The sequence below is a fragment of the Phoenix dactylifera genome, chromosome 1 (genome assembly GCF_051530095.1).
Source record: "Phoenix dactylifera cultivar Ajwa chromosome 1, Ajwa_hap1_PhDact_Kaust_v1.1, whole genome shotgun sequence".
NCBI lineage: Eukaryota > Viridiplantae > Streptophyta > Magnoliopsida > Arecales > Arecaceae > Phoenix > Phoenix dactylifera.
Window position 1 is genome coordinate 47,668,487 of NC_143190.1, and position 19,091 is coordinate 47,687,577.

Sequence of the window (19,091 nt, forward strand, 5' to 3'; positions counted from 1 at the left end):
AGGGAAGTGATGTGAATAAAAAGGCCCCCGGGGTGCGAAGCGTGCAACAAAAAGGTGTGGGGAGGCAGAAGGAGAGTTGGTGGGGAGTCAATTCCTGCTGAGGTTTTCTTCTGTCAATGATTACGGCAGCCGACCCGAGCCCCGACAAGACGACTCGCCTTCGCCGAACGGGGCGACCTGCCGGCTATTTCCCCGCAATTCCCCCATGCGCCGGACACGTGTCGCGCTCCGCTCCCCACTTGCACCATGGCCCTACGCCCTCCCACCCCCCTTTGACGTGACGACTCGACCCAAAGACCACTGCCTAGGGGACGACACCCCGGCTCTCCTTTATTGCCCCCTCTCCCACCATTAAATTTTATTAACTATTCTCTTCCCTCTGGATTCTTACCCACTCTTTGTATTTAACCCCGTCGGACCCTTTCCTCTCTTTCGCCCTTTATGCTATTATTTTTCTTATTATTAAAGTTTTTGACCTTTTTATTCTTTTGTTCTTTCTTCTTTGTGTTCTGGGGTTGTTCTGATGGGGGACTTTGGGGGGAGCCCTTCTGGGCTGGAGCTGACCATTGCTGTCCCTGGACTCAGTTCCTCTTCTGGCTCTGGTAAGATCGAGAAGAAAATTTCTCCTGTTTTTGGTTAAGCTATGTGCTGCTGCATGCATGAGTATATATGGATGATGATCCTTGGACGCTTGCTTCCTCTCGTGTCTCTTTTTCGCCACCTTCTCGTTTTTGTTTTTTTGGCACAAGTTGTTGATCTTATTGTGACATATATATGTAGAAGGGGGTGGTTGCAATGTGAGGGAGTTGGACATAAATCTACCTGCTAGTGGAGTCGAGGAGGAGTTCCCCATGGGAAGCGTAGAGGAGGAGGAGGAAGAGGGGGGAACCCCCAGGCCGAAGAAGCTTCGGCTCTCAAAGGAGCAGTCTCGGTTGCTGGAGGAAAGCTTCAGGCAGAATCACACCCTCAACCCTGTGAGTTCTTATATTATTATATTACAACATGAAACAATTAGCCCCCTTATATTTCCTAGTATTCTTTTTTTTTTTAACCCCTCAACCATTGAAACAATCTTTGTGGTTTTATTTTTATTTTAAACCAGCGGTCTAACATCTTATGCGTTATTTACTTTTTATTGACTATCCATTCATGATGTTTATAATCTTGTAATTTATGTGTAATTTATTATATAGTATTTATTGGATGGTTTGTTTTGGGGAAAAATATTGAATGAATGGAACGAAACGGCAGAAGCAGAAGGGGGCGTTGGCAACGAAGCTGAAGCTGAGGCCGCGACAAGTGGAGGTGTGGTTTCAGAACCGCAGGGCCAGGTGCGTGAACCTCAGTGCATCTTTCTGCAGGTTTTGCAGAAGGTGGCGATATTGCAATGCTCATAACTTTACTATCAAAGTAATAGCACTTTATTGATAGGCAGGGTCTTCTTGATATTAGTCATCCACTTGTCTCCATACACTGTGATGGGATTACTGGTTTGGCCTCGGAGACTGACCAAATAATATTATTATATGCATGTTTGCTTAGTTTCTTTGCCCATCGCTGAGTTTTCAAGTGACAATGTTTTGTCGATTTGATCTTTTCCCAGAGTTGGTCGCCGGTCGCCGCATAGACCATTTACTTGAGCTAATTGCATAACTAATTAGTTGCTATTTATAAGTTTGATATTTAAATGTATTAGAATTTTGGTGTGAAAACTATTGGGTTAACATAACAACATTCTCTCTCTCTCTCTCTCTCTCTCTCTCTCTCTCTCTCTCTTTTGGAAGAAATGACGCAGGATAATAGACTACACAAGTTGGAGATAGCCCTCTTTAAACTCTTAACCTCGTAAATCTTGGATTGGAGTTTTGATACAAATGTTAAGAATTTTCTAGTTTAGTAAGCTGGCACCTTTTATAATAATTTTTATTTTGGCGTTTTAGTGACAAAAGCTTTAAAATGCTCATGCCTGTCATGTAATTAATGAAAGAGAGGAAAAACAAGGAGACATGGCAACAAGGTGGATACGATATGCAGAATAGCGAGAGAACATGCATCTTCTTTTTTTTGTTCTCTTCCTTTCAACATCAAGACTTCTATATGAGGGAAAAATCAGCTCTGAAAGTCCAACTAAAAGAAAACTGAAGCCACAAACAGAAATTTCTGGTCTCGTATAGGCAGCTCTGTTCTAGTTGGTGGAGATGTGATGTGACTTGACATAATGCTTGGTCTTTTGTAATTCACATGGCATAATGCTTGGTCTTCTTATTCACATGGCATAATGTTTGGTCTTCTTATAATTCACATAGTTTTGACTACCTTATTCAAGATGATAGGACCATTACCTTGAACTAATGGTTGACATTTATTACGACCACCTTATTCAAGATGATAGGACCAATACTTTGAACTAATGCTTCGCATGTGTTCACTATGGACCTAATGGTGCAAAAAAGTAGTTCTGTCTCCTGATTTAGATGGTATGGCTTGAGGCTTTTAAGCGGAGACCGTTTGTCAAACTCCCCATTTAGTGGTCGAACACCATTATGATGCAAATGACATTATTTATTTGTTTGGTTTGTTGTCATGGCTTGAGATTAAAGTGATGAGAAATTTTCATCATAAGTTCATGTGGATAACACGTAAAATGTCTTCAAGAAGAATAAGAAAGTCATGGTTAAGATGATAATCAGACATAAATCTTCAAATGTGGATCATGGTTTTGCAAATGCAATTCATGAATCTCATCCGTGTTTATTTCTAACGTCGCTTGGACTTCAGATTATTTCCATGCAATGTGTCTAGTTAGTTTTACCATTTGTGTTTTTGTGATAACTAGGGCTGAAACTGAGTCGAGCTAGGAGGTAGGTTGAGTGAGTCTGATCGAGCCCTCTTGATATAGCTCCAAGCTGAAGTTTAGGATCATGTTCGGCTCATTTTCTATCTGATCAGGCATTAGTTTCAAACCAAGCCAAATTTGGATCAGTCTTGAATCAAGTTCGAATCAACTGGTATTCAGCTTCAGATTGCCCGGAAATTTCAAACTAATAAAATCCGTCATGTGTTCAATCTTCAACTTGTTAGCGTCTATAATCTAAAGCATGCATGAACTAAATAATTTAATGAATCCATCAATCTCTTAAAATAAGCCATTATTGTGAGTTTTACTGAGCCGAGCTTGGTCCATTCGACATCGTCTCAGACATGAGAAGAAATAAATTTCAAGCCCAGAAGCCGAGGTCAAGCTCGGCTTGTTTTCATTCGATTCAAGTTTCTAACTAAAGAAAGAGTTGGGTTGAATATAAAAGCTGCTTGCGAGTGGCCTGCATCACCTGCCAGCCCAAGCTAAATCTGGCCAGTTGTCACCTAAATCTTTTTAGATTTTTTTCAACCATAAGGTAAATTCAACTATCAACAAAATAAGTTTTTAGGCCTAACAAGGAAAGAAAAGCTTATCTTAATTTTGTTCCTTTTGTTATTTTAAACTGCAATTAAGATTCCAAGAATTGAGATGTTTTAGGATTATGATTGTTAATTACGTGTTTGAATTAGTTCGACTATGGAAAGAAACGTACTTGTAGAGCTCAAAGTAACTTGTGGAATTTTATGCTTGTTTACTTCTCAGAAATGGGAAGACGCAAGCTATATGTTGTACAACTCATCAACTTGAACAACCTTCGTGTACTGTTGTAAAACAGTAGGTTCATGTCCTTTGTTTCAGTTGGGAGAGTCCATTTTCTCCTCAAGATGTCTGTTTTACAACTGTACGTATATTTTATGCATTATCTTCGTGAGCATATAACTGCATAAAAGTATAATGCATGATTTGAAAAAAAAAAACATACGTAAAATCACAAACCTAGCTATGCTGCATTCTGATATGGGATGCAGGACAAAGCTTAAGCAGACGGAGATGGAGTGCGAGTACCTGAAGCGCTGCTTCGGCTCGCTGACGGAGGAGAACCGCCGTCTCCAGCGCGAGGTGGAGGAACTGCGGGCCTTGCGGGTGGCTCCGCCGACCATCCTCTCCCCTCATACCCGCCAGCCGATGCCTGCCTCTGCGCTCACCATGTGCCCTCGCTGCGAGCGCCTTACCTCGACTCCCCGTGCCGCCGCTACCTCCGCCGCCACCTCCACCAGGGTGCCGTCGGCCTCCCCTTTCCTCTCCCGAGGCCACCATCCGTCCTCCGCCGCCTGCTAGGCTTGAGCATGATGCCGCATGCGAGGAGAAGAAGGTGCACTCTTTTTTTATTTTTGTCTCTAAAGATGGTAACTTCTCTTTGTGATAAGTTTTGTAAATGGAAGAACTTTAGAAGTTGAAAGGGGTCTTTTCCCTCCCCACGCCCTGCTCACTTGGTAAACTTCTCTTAGTGCCTGGCTTTCAATGGATTGGCTACATGGTTGTTTAAGTTGGCCGCTCGTAAGAAATTACTACTGGACCATGTGGATGAAGAAGCCTCACGTAAGGCCCTATTCCAATCTATAAAGCCACTTTAGAAAGGAGACTGGACGTTTTGAGACAGGTTGAATAAACTCCCTTGTGGTTGCTTCAATGCTATCTCATTGAAGAGTGTTCGTGTTGAGACAAGGCAAGCATGGAGTTAGATGGCCCGATCCAAGGCATTATTCTAGCTCCCGCATATTGAACCATATATAATGAAGAACTGATCTAATACATGTTGGTCGTGTGCAACGTTGCTTGTTATAGCTTTGGCACTTCATTCTCCAATGTTTTAAGCCTGAGATGGATGATTATTATATTCTCAAAAAAGAAGAAACAAAGAAGTCGTCGGGCATGGTGCCATGGCCTATAATTAATTGAGATTGATGACTTTAATGAAATAAAGTTTATTTGAAGGAGCACTAGATATGCCTGATAAGGGGATCTACTGTGAATGCTGTAGGGTGGATGGCTAGGGGGATTTGCCTTGGTTAGCCACAAGAGCCATACTATCTTTTTATGCTTTTAAGCCAAGATAAGTGATGAGGTCAAGGGAGATCGGCCTCTAGCCCGTGCGTCCAGTGCTATGGAGGATTTGCCGCCCTTCGACCTCGTCTCCACTGGTCTCAAACAGTGGAGGCGACTGTTTCTTCTCAGAGATATTGTTTCCTTTGAAAGGGGGTTTATATTTTCTTCCCAACGCAGGGTTTTGCCCCACAGAAAACACATCCGAAGAGAAAGGGGTAGCCTTCCTCCATTTAAGAAATAGATCTTTCCGCTATTTAGTCGATGTGGGACTAAGTTCGGATCCTTTATTCCCACAACATAGCCTCCCTAGCGGAGGGGTCTGTATCGGGGTCAAGGACTCTCAATGAAAGCACCATTGATAAGGTCAAGGGAGATCGGCCTCCGGCCTGCGCGTCCAGCGCTACGAAAGGATCTGTCGACTGTTTCTCTTCAAAGGTATTGTTCGCTTTGAAGGGGGTTTCATAGTCTTTTCCCAATGCACGGTTTTGCCCCACAAAAGGCAAATCTAAAGAGAAAGTGGTAGCCTCCCTCCATTTAAGAAACATACATCTCCGCTATCTAGTCGATGTGGGATTAAGTTCGGATCCTTTATTCCCATAACAATAAGATAGACCTTTTTTTTTTATAGTTTTAAAAAAAATTATGATCATAGGGCGGCTGTGAAACAGAAATCTCTTTTTTACAACCCCCATTTTTTCTCACAATCATAGCTCTTCACCTCTTCAATGGCACTTTTTTTTCGGTTATTCACCTCTCCAGTGCAGCGAGCACTTTGCTCATATAATAGTAAGATGGTTTCTTCTCCCTTTTTTTGGGACATAATACTACTACTGGTTTATATTCCGTGTCTTAGTTTTAAATTTGGACGAGGTGCATGAAAGTGCAAGCGTTCTTTTTGTCCCCCACCACCCAACAAAAAAGAAAGAAAGGAAGGAAGAAAAGCAAATATCTATCTATCGATGGATGTTCTTTTGCCAAAATGCTAAATTTGAATGAGGTTTGTCCCCATCGGCCAAGTCTGTAGATAGTCAAAATGTACAAAGAGACAACTTCTGTCACCAAAAAACAAAACTTTGGTGCAAAGTGTGGAAGGTGTCCTTACGTTTGGGAAGAGCAAAGTGTCATTGGCCTTCCATCGTACTCTTGGAATACGGTGACCAATTTGTCCCGACCCATTATTTTTCATAGATTGGAAACGAATTTGTTACTACAAGGAATGTATTAGTATTCCTCATGGATACATGATTAAGACTACTTTAGTATTGATAAGGAAAGCTAGAGTAGGAAAATGACGCATGCCCAAATGGTGAAAAAATGCTTTAAGTTGGGCTCTATGCAAAGCTCTTGCTGAAGGCAAAAATTGTATTTTGCTATTGAAAATCATATATATCAACTTTGCTGAATTATTTTATGCATGCCTTGGTTTTTTTCCCTTATTGCGCAAAAAAAATGAGACATACTAGCTGCTTTCATATATGGAATATGAAATAATACATAATTAGTTATTTTAATGAGATGTACGAACGACAGTATTAATTATTTTACTCAGAAAAGATAACAAAAAACTCTATTAATTGCTGGGAACATGTTGGCATTGATGAAAGGTAATTCGTTGAACGCCAGTAGTTCTATCACCATGAAGCTTTATGCCCTTGTTACATTGTTAATTACCCTTAAGTGTAAAGAAACAAGCATGGAAGTTTCTGAAAGAACAGAGAAAGAGAAGAAGAAAACTCTCTCTTATTCTCGTTGAAGACTTCATACAAGATACAACTTATATATAACATTATACTGACTGAACAACCTGTTAACAGAGAAGGTAACTAACTAACGAAAAACAGTTTGAGTAGTTAAGATCAGTAACAGAGTTCTTGAAGTTCTTGGAATTCTGGAAGTAACTGGAAGCTCTAGAAGTTAATGTTTCTCAATATTCCCCCTCAAGATGGAGTGTATGGATTGTGTACACCCATCTTGTGTATCAAAACATGAAAACGATTTGCTCCAAGTGCCTTTGTTAACAAATCGGCAAGCTGCAGACTTCCTGAAACATGAAGAGTTCGAATTATTCCCAGTTGGAGTTTCTCTCGCACAATGTGGCAATCAATTTCGATGTGTTTCGTTCTCTCATGAAACACTGGATTAGCAGTAATGTGTAACGCTGCCTGATTATCACAAAATACCAATGCTGGTTTGGTATGTTGTATATCAAAATCTTTGAAAAGATTGATTAACCATTGAATTTCACAACATGTGGCAGCCATGGAACGGTATTCCGCCTCTGCAGAAGACCGGAAAATTATATGCTGCTTTTTTGATTTTCATGAAATAAGGGATTTACCAAGGAATATACAGAACCCTGTGATTGATCGACGCGTATCTAAGCAAGATGCCCAATCTGCATCGCAAAAAGCCTTTATATGAAGTTCAGAATCTGATGGGAAAAACGAACCTTGTCCCGGTGTGGTCTTCAAGTATTTTAGGACTCGATATGCAGCATCCAAGTGCGGTTGTCTGGGTGATTCAAGGAACTGACTTAAAGTCTGCACTGAGTAATTTAAATCAGGCCTTGTTATAGTAAGATATAGTAGTCTTCCCACTAGTCGTCGATAAACTGTAGGATCTGCAATCAACTTTCCCTCAAATCTGCTTAATTTTAAGTTCTGTATCATAGGACATCTCATCGGTTTGGAACCAAGGTATCCAACATCCTCCAAGATCTCTAAAGCATACTTCCGTTGGCACACAGAGATTCCTTTAGAGCTTCTTGCTATTTCAAGACCAAGAAAGAATTTTAAAACTCCCAGATCCTTGAGTTTGAATTCTGCATCAAGAGTTTTCTTAAGATTGTCTATATATGAACTATCATTCCCTGCAATGATTATGTCATCGACATACACAAGAACTGCAGTGTAGGAGCACCCATTTTTCCGTGTAAACAAGGAATAATCTGCCTTTGACTGAATGAAACCTTGGGATACAATGAATGAAGACAGTTTGGCGAACCATTGTCTTGAAGCTTGTTTCAATCCATACAAGGATTTATGCAAGTGACAAACCATCTTTTTATCTTTCTCCCCCTGAAATTCATATCCTGGAGGTAAGTTCATATATACTTCTTCATTTAAATCTCCATGTAAAAATGCGTTGTTGACATCAAGTTGGTATAAATGCCAATTTTTGATTGCAACAATTGCTAGTAGTGCTTTGACTGTGACCATTTTAGCAACCGGGGAGAAGGTGTCATGGTAATCTAGGCCAGCCTGCTAAGTATAACCCTTTGCAACCAACCTCGCTTTCTTCCTTTTCTCAGTTCCATCTGCTTTAAATTTTGTCTTGTAGACCCATTTGCAGTCTACTGCCTTTTTCCCTTTGGGTAATTCAGTTATGGTCCACGTATGATTGTCACGGAGTGCCTTTAGCTCATCTTCCATTGCTTTGCACCATTCAGGAGAAGCAGATGCTTCAATGTGGTTCTTTGGATCAGTTGAAGAGGAAATAGATAGATTGAAAACACGATGTGATGAGGAGAGTCTGTTGTAATCCGAAAAGGCAGAGATATCATAGGGCTTTTCCGATTCTGTATGAAATCCTTGCTGCCTTTGAAAGGGAGGAGCTGAAGATGCCAAGCTGCAATGATATTCTCTCAGATATGCAGGAGGTTGTTTGATTCTAAGAGATCGCCTAAAGTTTTGAATAGGTGCAGAAGTAGACACTGGTGTTGTTTCTGAAACCAGTGTAGGATTGAGCCTAGAGGATCTTCTAAAAGAGTGATTTGAAGGGGAAACAATTGGTAACTTTGGTGTGGAGTAGGGTGAAGACAGAGGAGTAAAATGAGTTTGATTATCAGGCGTGCCATTGGGCGTGCCAGTAGGCGTGCCAATTTCAGTAACTGGTATAGAGAGGTAATCTTTAGGTCTATTTGAATGTGACCTATCATAGGAGATTGTAGATGGAAAAAATATCATGTCAGAAGATTGGGATGTGGAGTTCAATGCAGGAGAAACATCATGAGAAATGTTATAAAAAGAAAATATAAATTCATGGAAGACAACATCCCTTGAAATGAAGACCTTTTTTGAATTAAGGTCATAAAGCTTATAACCCTTTATGCCATGAGGATAACCAATGAAGACACACTGCGTGGCTCTTGAATCAAATTTGGACCTTGATCTTTTTAGAGTTGAAGCATAGCATAGACAACCAAACACCCTTAAGTGATTATAAGAAGGTTTTGAGCCAAACAAGACTTCATAAGGTGACAACCCAGATAATTTTGGAGTTGGTAACCTATTGATAAGATAGACTGCAGTCAAGATGCATTCTCCCCAGAAATTCAAAGGTAGGTTTGCTTGAAACCTTAAAGCCCTTGCCACATTAAGGATGTGTTGGTGTTTTCTCTCCACTATCCCATTCTGTTGAGGAACCTCTACACAACTGAGTTGATGGATGATTCCCTTTGAAGCATAGAAATCCTTCATATTGAATTCCTTACCATTATCAGATCTAATTATCTTTATCTTAACTGAAAATTGAGACTCAATGAGAGTATAAAAGGACTGAATTATGTCCTTAGCTTGTGACTTGAATTGCATGAGGTAGACCCAAGTGCTTCTGCTATAGTCATCAACAATTGTGAGAAAATTCTTGAACCTTCAAGTGAAGTTGTAAGAAAGGGACCCCATATGTCACAGTGAATCATTTCAAAAGATGTACTCGAGACATGAGTGCTGTGAGAAAAACTCAACCTTTGTTGTTTGGCCAATGGACAAATTTCACAGTGGTTATTCAAACAAATGTTCATCTTAGGTACAGACTTATTTATCAGGCAGAGTCGAGAAAAAGACAGATGGCCCAGTCTACGGTGCCAGAGATCAAATTCATGAATACTAGCAGTTGAATTTGCAGAGGAACACAATGAAGGAGACAATGGCAGTGGAGAATTGATAGTACCACCTGCAGTCTGCATGTCAGTCACTTGAAGGTGATATAAACCATCTTCAAGTCTCCCCAATCCAATCGTCTTCCAGTTCAACAGGTCCTGTATGATGCAGCATTTTGGCAAAAATATTAGGCAACAATTGTGTGAATTTACGAGTCTGCTGGCAGAGACAAGATTGATTGAGAATGCTGGAACACAAAGGACATTCGTTAAGGTGAGCAACTCTGAAATTTTTACAGTTCCCACATGTGTCGCAATGGTCCGTTCACCGGTAGGAAGGCTGACAGTGGCATTTATACTTCCTGTGATTGTGGATAGATGAGATATGGAGCACACCATATGGTCTGTGGCTCCGGTGTCCATAATCCAAGGTGCATGGCATTGGTTTCGAGCAAGAGCAGTCATTGAATGAGCAGCAGTCATTGAATGAGTGATATTACCTGAAAAATTTGGAATAGATGATGCTCGGGTTCTATTTGTTGTTGGTTGTAAGTTTCCAACCTGATTCACCGAATGCTCTGAGGCTTCATTTTTGACAGAAGCCATCTCATAAGATTATAGTTGGGGCTGTAAGATTGAAAGAATCTTTTGGCACTGATCCGGAGTGATGTTTAGCTTTGAATAGTCATACAGGGAGTGTGGGTTCACAACACAACTGGAGGATTGATTTGCTGCTGAAACTTTGCCCTTTGTGAAGCTAAACCCAGGTGGAAAACCATGAAGCTTATAGCATTTGTCCCTTGTATGACCCGGCTTCCTGCAATGACTGCAAATGGGTCTATCTTTCTTGCGAAATGGACCCATAGTGATTTGTTTTTGAACAGGTTTTTGGACAGGATTTTGATTGAGCGAAAGGCTGACTGACCTTTCATTGTAGTTGCTAACAAACGCAGCAGCCTCAGGACCTTGATTCATGGCAGCTTCACGCTGTCTCTCTTCTTGAAGCACAAGGGCGAACACCCTGTTAACTGGGGGTAGAGGATCCATTAAGAGAATCTGTCCGCGAACATTTGAGTAAGAGTCATCTAATCCCATCAAGAACTGGATGACTTGTTCTTCGGATTGATACTCATTTTGCTGCCGGGGTCTGTAGTTTGCCAACTCTTCCCAAAATCCTTTTAAGCGGGTGAAGTATGAGATCACGCTTCCATGGTTCTGAGAGAGAGATGAAATCGTCTTTTGCAGCTGATAGATCTTTGGACCATTGCTTTGGCTGAATCGTTCTTTCAAGTCCAGCCAAATTTCCCTTGCTGTCTCCATGTAGATCACACTGGTGCTCATCTCCTTTGGGATAGAGTTTAAAATCCATGTGGAAACTATCATGTTACATCTCCTCCATGCCGCATAATGTGGATCATCTTGTGGAGGTTGAGGAATGCTTCCATCGACAAATCCTTCCTTGTTCTTGACACTCAATGCCATAATCATCGACCTGCTCCAAGTTGAATAGTTTTCCTCATTCAAGATCAAGGAAGTAAGCTGCAAACTTGTACTATCACCATAATGCAGGTAGTATGGGCTTGTTGGATCCTCGATTATGCTCTGTGCTGGTGTGGGAGCCGATCTGGCGTCGTTGCGAGTGGAGGCAGCCATGGAAAGGTGATCTCAATGCTCTGATACCATGTAAAGAAACAAGCATGGAAGTTTCTGAAAGAACAGAGAAAGAGAAGAAGAAAACTCTCTCTTATTCTCGTTGAAGACTTCATACAAGATACAACTTATATATAACATTATACTGACTGAACAACCTGTTAACAGAGAAGGTAACTAACTAACGAAAAACAGTTTGAGTAGTTAAGATCAGTAACAGAGTTCTTGAAGTTCTTGGAATTCTGGAAGTAACTGGAAGCTCTAGAAGTTAATGTTTCTCAATATAAGGGTTTTGGTAATTTTGACTTGATCTAACGTAAACACGGCACTGAAGCAAACGAGGCTGCCTTGGCACCCAGATTTTCCAAATTTAGATCACTTATGATCACAAGAATTTCTTGAGCTCAAGATCCAGACATGATCCTCGATGTAATCTAAAAGTAAAATTAGTTCCACCCATGTTCAAAAGGATTACTCCAAACACCAAAGCCAATTCAAGCTAAGCTTAGATCTAGAGGTGTTAAATTTACAGCAAAAGGAGTGGTTTGGTTGTGTACAAGGAAACAGAAATTGGTCCATGCTATACGGTCTAGAGATCGAACGAGATTTACCATTTCGGTATTCATTTGTGGTGCCTAAAAGCCATGCCAAGCTATGTGTTGGCTCATTTCCAGCGAGCACCAGTTTCTCTTGCCACGATGAAGTCCGACACATAACGAGAATATGTTTGGAGTGACTCCCACTCTAGTCATTTGGTTAGAAAGAGTCCCAATCCCATTTAGAATGAAAATATTCTAATCCTCCAAAATTTAATTTCGGCTCTCCTCCTAGTCTTCAAATCCAATCTACTAGGTTTATCCTAAACAATTAATTTTGTAAAAGTATCTTTCTGTTTAACTAATTATTCAAAAGTACCTCTCTATTAAATTAATTTTTGGATTCTAATTCTATTTTTAGTTATGAACCAAATAGGTCAAAAGATACGGCCTTTCTAATTTTAGTTTGATTCTATTTCGATTTTAATTTTGATCACGAACCAAACACACTGAAAGATGCTCTTTTATTTTTTGGTGAAAAAATAAGAAGGAGGGAGGGACCAGCCCATCCGCATAGCAGCCTCCATTGGGCCCCTCTTCCACCAGGAAATGTTCGATACAGGTCGTAAGTTTCGCGTGCCTTCCCCGACCCATGGGCTCACCCTACTGAGCTCATCGCATTCACGTGTGGGTACGTTACCTCAGTGCCATATTGATACAAGTAAAATGAAAACATAACTGCCAACGAGCCAATCAGGCGTGGGGCATCCGGTCTCCTAATTTAATCGATACCCATGCATTTCGAATCCAAGCAACTCGGACAAAATTATCGCCCCCTTACCATCATGCTACTATCTTGAGAGATGCTCTTTCGAGAAATTCGGTAGTTTTCGAGCACAACCAAGCTTTATATTGGCATCTTTCTCTCAGGATAGATTAGTTGTATATTTATTGGCCGGTAGAGCACCCTCTAATTGGTATGGCCTAACCTGAATGACATGGATGCCACCATATCCAAAGGTTTGACATACTGACTTGTAAAATTACATCCAAATTGAATGGAGACAGAGGGAAGCTCCTCCTGATGTTAAATAATATCAGCAGACTTATTTTGATTTTTTTTTTTTTTTTGTTCTTTTTTACTTTATGATGTGAAAGGAGGGCCAACATCAGTTGACCCAATCCATCTGGGCCCATCTGCACATGTCCCATCCTTGTCGACAGCAGCCCTTCCACCGCGTGGGCCTGAATAGTCACCATCAGCTCATAAAAGCAAATCTCTCCATGCATGGCTTCAAAAGTCATATGACACGTACCATCTCGGTCCTCCCTTCCACCCTCAATAATACAGACCCAAGCTGGCTTTTAGATCGCACCCACACTGGACCCACTTCCACCTGGCCTCAGCATGGGCAGAACTTTATATGAAGAATAGTAGCCACCTCTAATCTTCTCCTTTTCCTTTTTCTTCTTTTTTTTTTCTCTCATGAGATCGAATCCACTGTAAGAACCTTCTTCTAGGCTCGTTCCCTCGGATCATGTCGGTATCCATGCATGGTCTTTTCCTCCAAACATCTAGTCAGTAGCTCTTTCTACCCTTTTGCTGTAGAGTGGTCTCTGATTTATGCCTGCATGCATTGGACCGGCACATACATGTCTCTCTCTTACACTTGGTGACCAGAATGTCAAGGTGGAGCCCCTTCTCAATAGGAAGAATGGGAACGATATGTATTCTGAGAATGACATGAGAGAAGATCATTTAAATTTCATCTGTTCTCTTGCGTGCATGGTTGAGGCATGTACAAGAGACGTTGCAGGTGGAATCAGCTCTTGCATGGATGAGTTTTTGATGTGCTAGGTTTTGTAACTTTATCGCATCTCGGATATCTCTATTCAACGGTCATTAGTTCTCTTTTAATTAGGCATGCATACAAGTTTCCAAGGATGCGGGTGGATTGATTATGGTTAGACCTGTTGCTGGAAATTGGACCCGGGGGCAATCTTCGGTCGAAGAGAGGGAGCGGATGTGAGTCCTCACGGCGGGGCGGTGGTCCGTCGGCGGGCGGCGTCCTCTGTCTGGGTGCCTGCACACGAACCGGTGGCCGGGTTTTCCGGCGCCGGCCCTCCGACGGTCAAGTCAGTGAGGGGGGCAAATAGTATGGAGAAGGAAGATAAACAGTGAATTTTTGGGGGTACCAATGTCCCTCCCCCCTTGAGAGGCCAAGGCTCCCTTTTATATGCGGGGGTCGGTTTACCTGTGATGTAACAGGGAGAGGCCGTAGTATGGCTCGGCATGTTGTTCAGGTCGGTGCTCGGTCAGGCGAATCATTGCACTGATGTTGGCGGTATGGCCGAGATCAGAGACTTATCATAGTCGACTAGACCCTGCTGGGTCGATTTGCCGTGGAGAGCTGGGGATCCGTAGATGTCAGGAGCCACGCGCATTTATTATGGAGTAAGCCGGAGATCCGCATTAATGGTGGAGTAAGCCGGAGATCCGCATTAATGGTGGAGTAAGCCGGAAGATTGCAGCGGCCATGCGCAATAAATGCCGGAGGGATGTTAGAGTACGGTCCTCGGACATCGGGGTTTCTCTTAGGTCGGAGGTCTCGGGGTCGGTCGTCTCGTGGCCGAGCGTTCCGAGGTCGGACGCCGACTTCTGCTGTCCGGGGTCGGAGGTTGGGGCATTTATGTCATTTGGGGGGAAACTTTATTCCCCCCAACACTACCCCCCGACTTCCGAGTTCGAGCAGCTTGTGGGGCTCGGACGTGGGAAGTAAAATCTGTCACTAAGGTTGGGGGGAAGGTCTCGCCCGCCCCCTTGTGCTTTCCGGAGTCTTCATGGTGAGATATGCGCCCTCGTCTCGAGGCTGCTTTATTCGGTGAGCTAATGATGGGGCTCGTATCATCATGCTTCTTGAATCGCCAGGATCATTTTACGGCGGATTAATGAGGGGGGACCTCGAGCTCGTCGAGGCGATGTCTCGATTCCGTAATCGACGCTTCTGGCTCATTAATGAGTGTGCCGTTACGGGGTTTGAAACGGACACGCGGCGCGGCCCGAGGTCGGACGCTTTCGATTTCATGTTACTGGATCATAATTCCGAAGAAGTGGAGGCCTCATCGGGGCTCCACGTGTCCCAGATCTTATTAAACGAGGGGAGCGGGGGTTACGTCCGCTCGTTCCTCAGGACGATTTGATTCTGTGGACCCATGATGAGGCCCCGAGATCCGATGGGACAACGCTTCGATTTCGTATCTGATTTATTAAACCGGAGTGAATACGGTGCCTCGGCTTCCGAGGTCGACACGTGGCGCAACTCGGTCGGGGGGATGAGAACCGACCCCGTCGATCTGGGCCGTCAGGGGGGTCCATATAAATCCCACGAGTCTGCCCTAAAGGTCTTGCTTGGGTGCCTCTTATTTTCGTCGTCTTTCCCCCCTGCTTCCTCCCTCAGCTGAATCTTGCTGGTGGTGCCCGGAGCGATTTCCGGCAATGTCCAGTAGGTTTTCTTCCTGTTTTCACTAGGGTTTCCTCTTTTTTCCTCCTCGTCAACTTCCATTTTCTACTCTTAATTTTTGCTCCACTCTTCCGTGAGAATGGGTTCCAGTCCCGAAGAGGTTGGGTCGAGTCTGTCGGGAGAGGAGCTGGAATTAATCCGCTCCCGCTTCTTCTTCCAGCCCGGGTTTCGCCTTGAAACCGCAGGGCCGGAAGACAGGGTGACGCAGCCGCCCCCAGGTCGGATCGCGGTCTACCGCGAGACACTTTGGGCGGGCCTGCGTTTTCCTGCCCATGAGTTCGTGAGCGACTTACTGGCCGAGTACCAGCTCGTCCCGGCGCAGTTAGCTCCGAACTCATGGAGGACCATAATCGGGTTTTTATCCCTGTGCCTCGGGCACGGGATCCCGATTTCGGTAGGCCTTTTTCGTCGGTGTTTTCTGTTAAAGAAAAACCCGGCGGACGTAGGGTGGTTGTACTTCGCCTTTCGGGGCGGTATGTCACTCTTCCGGGGCGCCCCTTCCTCGATCCACGAGTGGAAGAGGAAGTTTTTCTTTCTGGCGTCTGTGGCGCCTTGGGGGTTTGAGCCGAGGTGGGGACACCCACGGCTGAAGGCCCTCAACAGACTCTCCGAGCCCACGGGGAGGGAGCTGAGGATCCTAGACTCTGTACGAGCCCTCGGGAGGGGCAACGACCTGACCGAGCTCCTGCGGGAGGACGCCCTGGCGAGCGTGGGTCTGAGCTCGGCGCGCCCCGAGGGTAAGGGCGGCTACGTTATTTTCATTCTTTGTCTTTCGCTTTTACTGCCACTGGCCCGACACTTAACAAAATTTTTGATTTCAGATATTCCCCGTATGCCGACCAGTAACACGTCGCTTTTTTCCCGCCTGAGGAGGCGGGAGGCCGAGGCCGGGGGGGCTAATCCCCAGCCTCGGAGGAGGGCGAGGACAGACGGCGCTTCCTCGTCGGCCGGGACGAGTGGCCCCGAGGCGGGGGCCCCTGCGGCCGACCCGAGGCGGGAGCGGGTGGTCAGTGGTGCAGGCCCATCGGCCCCTCCTTGCCCTGCCCCCCTTGCCCGGCGGGGGGAATCGTCCGTGGCCCGGCCGCAGCAGCCAGGACCCGGGCCTGCCCGAGGCCCCGAGGCGAGCGGCTCCGGGACCTCGGGTTCGATCGTGCCGAGTTCTTCCCGAGCTTTCCGAGAAGAGTCGGTTGAGCCGGACTCTTCCATTCCTGAGGGGAGCTCGGCCTTTCAGGACGCCGAGGTCGCACGCTCCATGTTGCGGCGTGCAGTGCTTCCAGCGGACCGGGCCGTGTTCCGGGGGATTTCGCTGGAGGAGGTCGCCGGCAGTGCTTACTGCAGCACGGCCCGGGTAAGTTCCCTTCTTAATTTTCCGGAGTTATTAGCGTGCATACGTGCCTTTCAACTCACAATACCCTCGCTTCTTCTTTTTTTTTTTTTTTTTTTTCAGCATATTCTCGAGCTCGACACCATGGCGTTCCTCGCCCACGGGTATCGGGAAGAAGTTCGGCAGCTCGGCCAGCAGCTGGAGCCGGCCAAGAAAAGAATCGCCGAGCTAGAAGCGGTGTCGGCCGCTGCCGAGGCTCGGTGGGCGGCCACCGAGGCCGAGCGTCTTGCCGTGGTGGGGGCGCTTGAGGAGGAGAAGGCGGCTCACGCCATGACCAAGGCAACCATGCGCGGCACGGAGGCGCGCTTGGGGGAGGTCCAGGCCAGGGTCGCGGCCCTCGAGTATGAGGAGAGGGCCCTTCGCCTCCGACTCGAGCAACTTGAGGCCCGGGAGAGGAGGGCTCTCGAACGAGCCGAGCACGCCGTGGAGCTCTTCAAAGAGTCGCAAGAGTTCCGCGACATGTTGGAGGAGGAGACGGTCGACGATTTCCTTCGAGGCTTCGAGAACTTCCGAGAGCAGGTGCGCCTGTACTGCCCTCAGTACGACTTCTCGACGGTCCGTCCGAGGGAGGACCGGGGCTGGGGGTCCGACGTGCGAGCCCTTCCCACCATCCTGACATCCGAGGCGGGAATATATGAGCAAGACCCCGCCGAGCCTTCGACGGGGGTAGCCGAGGCGGACGGTGTCATGGAGGTGGCTCTGGCGGCCGAGACGGACGCTGTCCCGGAGGTGGTGCCCGAAGCTCCTGCTCCCGACCCCGAGCCTGTTCCGGAGGAAGGTCTTGAGGTCATCAATGTGCCGGACGACCCCCCGGATGTGGCTCCCGCCGCTTAGGACTTAGCATATTTTTCTTTTCTTTTTCATTGTATCCGGGGTCGGCCCTTGAGCGGCCGACTTCCAATTTTGTAATTGGCCTTCCGGCCCTTTGTTAATGAAAAAGTATTTTTGCCATTCCGTGTTCATCTTTCCCTCTGTTGTCATGACCGAGGCCAGGGCCTTAGCGAACCGCCTCGATGGCCTAGCTTCGCATTTTAATTTCCGGGCTGCTTAACGAAGTTGTCCTTCTTCCCGGGCTACATCTTAGCCTTCTCGGGTTCCAGTCATCCCGACGAAGAGGAGCTCCGAGTCTTGAGTTTTTTAGAAAATTTCTCTAAGTCCTATAGCTCGGATTTGGGAGTCGTGGAGGTCATTGCGTTTAGCCTTTAGGGGAGTCCCAAGGCGTCGAGGTCGGGCCTTAGCCCTTTAACTAAGACCGGACTAGGTCTGTGCGTGCCGCTAATCGGGGAGTTTAGTCGGGTCTCCGAACTTAACTCCAGACCCCTCAGAGGGAGCGCGGGCCAATAGGCAGGTCATTACCGACGGTTTTCGTAGTTATTGTTCTCGGACTCTGCCGAGGCTTCGGTGAGCAAGGCTGGGTTTCCAGAGATTGCCTTGGTACCCGCGTTTGGCTGGCACATTCGTGGCCGGGACCACTTTTTCAGCCGGACGTAGGAGTTTACGTCGAAGAGCCGAGTTGGGCACTAATTTATGAAATCCTCTGTACCAGTTTCGGAGGCTTGACGAACGGTGCATGCATAATGTAATTAGGAGGTCGACCCTAAGCCGACCCGTTAGAGAGGCCCGACTTTGGGGCGAGATAAGGCTCCAACATTAAGATTCCGCTCAGTAATATGTAAATAAAATTTGACAAGGAGGGCGTCCAGTTGAATGTACCTCTTTCATTCTCAGAGTTATGCTTCGCATGGTGGAGTAGGCTGCTTCCCTTCCTCGTCGACCTGCGGAGTCATTTTTGACTTTAAGGGGGCTCGGGCTTCTCACGGACCCGACAGCACCCGCCGAGGTTGAGAGGGCTTGGGGAGACTTTATTGATTTGTAGCTCTTTGCGAGGTCGAGGGAGTTTGAGACCCTGTGGTCGGACCTCGGGGCACCTCAACCTTGGTCGAGGGGTCTTGTGTCAGGTCGGCGGGTCTGCGGACGCTTTGCTGACCTGTGGTACCTCCCGAGGTCGAGGGAGTCTGGTTCTCTACGGTCGACCCTCGGGGCATCCCGACCTTAGTCGAGGGGGCGCTACGGGGGGCCGCGAAGGTACTACCCCGTTGTTGGTGATAAGCGCCACGGGGGGCCGCGAAGGTACTACCCCGTCTTCCCGAAGTGT

The 19,091-nt window shown here is 45.7% G+C and overlaps 2 protein-coding genes across 3 annotated transcripts; both read left to right on the top strand.

The window, feature by feature from the left end:
• Positions 1-338: 338 nt before the first annotated feature.
• On the top strand, positions 339-4,358 carry LOC103695680 (homeobox-leucine zipper protein HOX3-like). Of its 2 annotated transcripts, none has more exons than XM_088704154.2 (4): positions 339-602; positions 781-974; positions 1,194-1,331; positions 3,889-4,050. In XM_088704154.2, exons 1-4 carry the CDS (start codon positions 524-526, stop codon positions 3,898-3,900), a joined length of 423 nt encoding a protein of 140 aa, XP_088560280.1. In that variant the 5' UTR covers positions 339-523; the 3' UTR covers positions 3,901-4,050. The 2 variants fall into 2 exon arrangements, with proteins under 2 accessions (XP_088560280.1, XP_008775283.3); XM_008777061.6 differs by having other exon boundaries at positions 367-602; positions 1,252-1,331; positions 3,889-4,358.
• Positions 4,359-16,587: 12,229 nt separating this feature from the next.
• On the top strand, positions 16,588-17,950 carry LOC148699905 (uncharacterized). Its single transcript, XM_088711812.2, has 2 exons — positions 16,588-16,900; positions 17,000-17,950. Exons 1-2 carry the CDS (start codon positions 16,805-16,807, stop codon positions 17,768-17,770), a joined length of 867 nt encoding a protein of 288 aa, XP_088567938.2. The 5' UTR covers positions 16,588-16,804; the 3' UTR covers positions 17,771-17,950.
• The last annotated feature ends 1,141 nt before the right edge of the window (positions 17,951-19,091 follow it).

What these genes read in the sequence shown, in the direction of transcription:
- LOC148699905 (XM_088711812.2), top strand. Translation starts at nt 16,805, where the DNA reads ATGTTGCGGCGTGCAGTGCTTCCAGCGGACCGGGCCGTGTTCCGGGGG. An exon ending in CTTACTGCAGCACGGCCCGG is followed by an intron (nt 16,901 to 16,999) that starts GTAAGTTCCCTT and finishes TTTTTTTTTCAG; the next exon opens with CATATTCTCGAGCTCGACAC.
- LOC103695680 (XM_008777061.6), top strand. Translation starts at nt 524, where the DNA reads ATGGGGGACTTTGGGGGGAGCCCTTCTGGGCTGGAGCTGACCATTGCT. An exon ending in AGAATCACACCCTCAACCCT is followed by an intron (nt 975 to 1,251) that starts GTGAGTTCTTAT and finishes ACGAAACGGCAG; the next exon opens with AAGCAGAAGGGGGCGTTGGC. An exon ending in TTTCAGAACCGCAGGGCCAG is followed by an intron (nt 1,332 to 3,888) that starts GTGCGTGAACCT and finishes TATGGGATGCAG; the next exon opens with GACAAAGCTTAAGCAGACGG.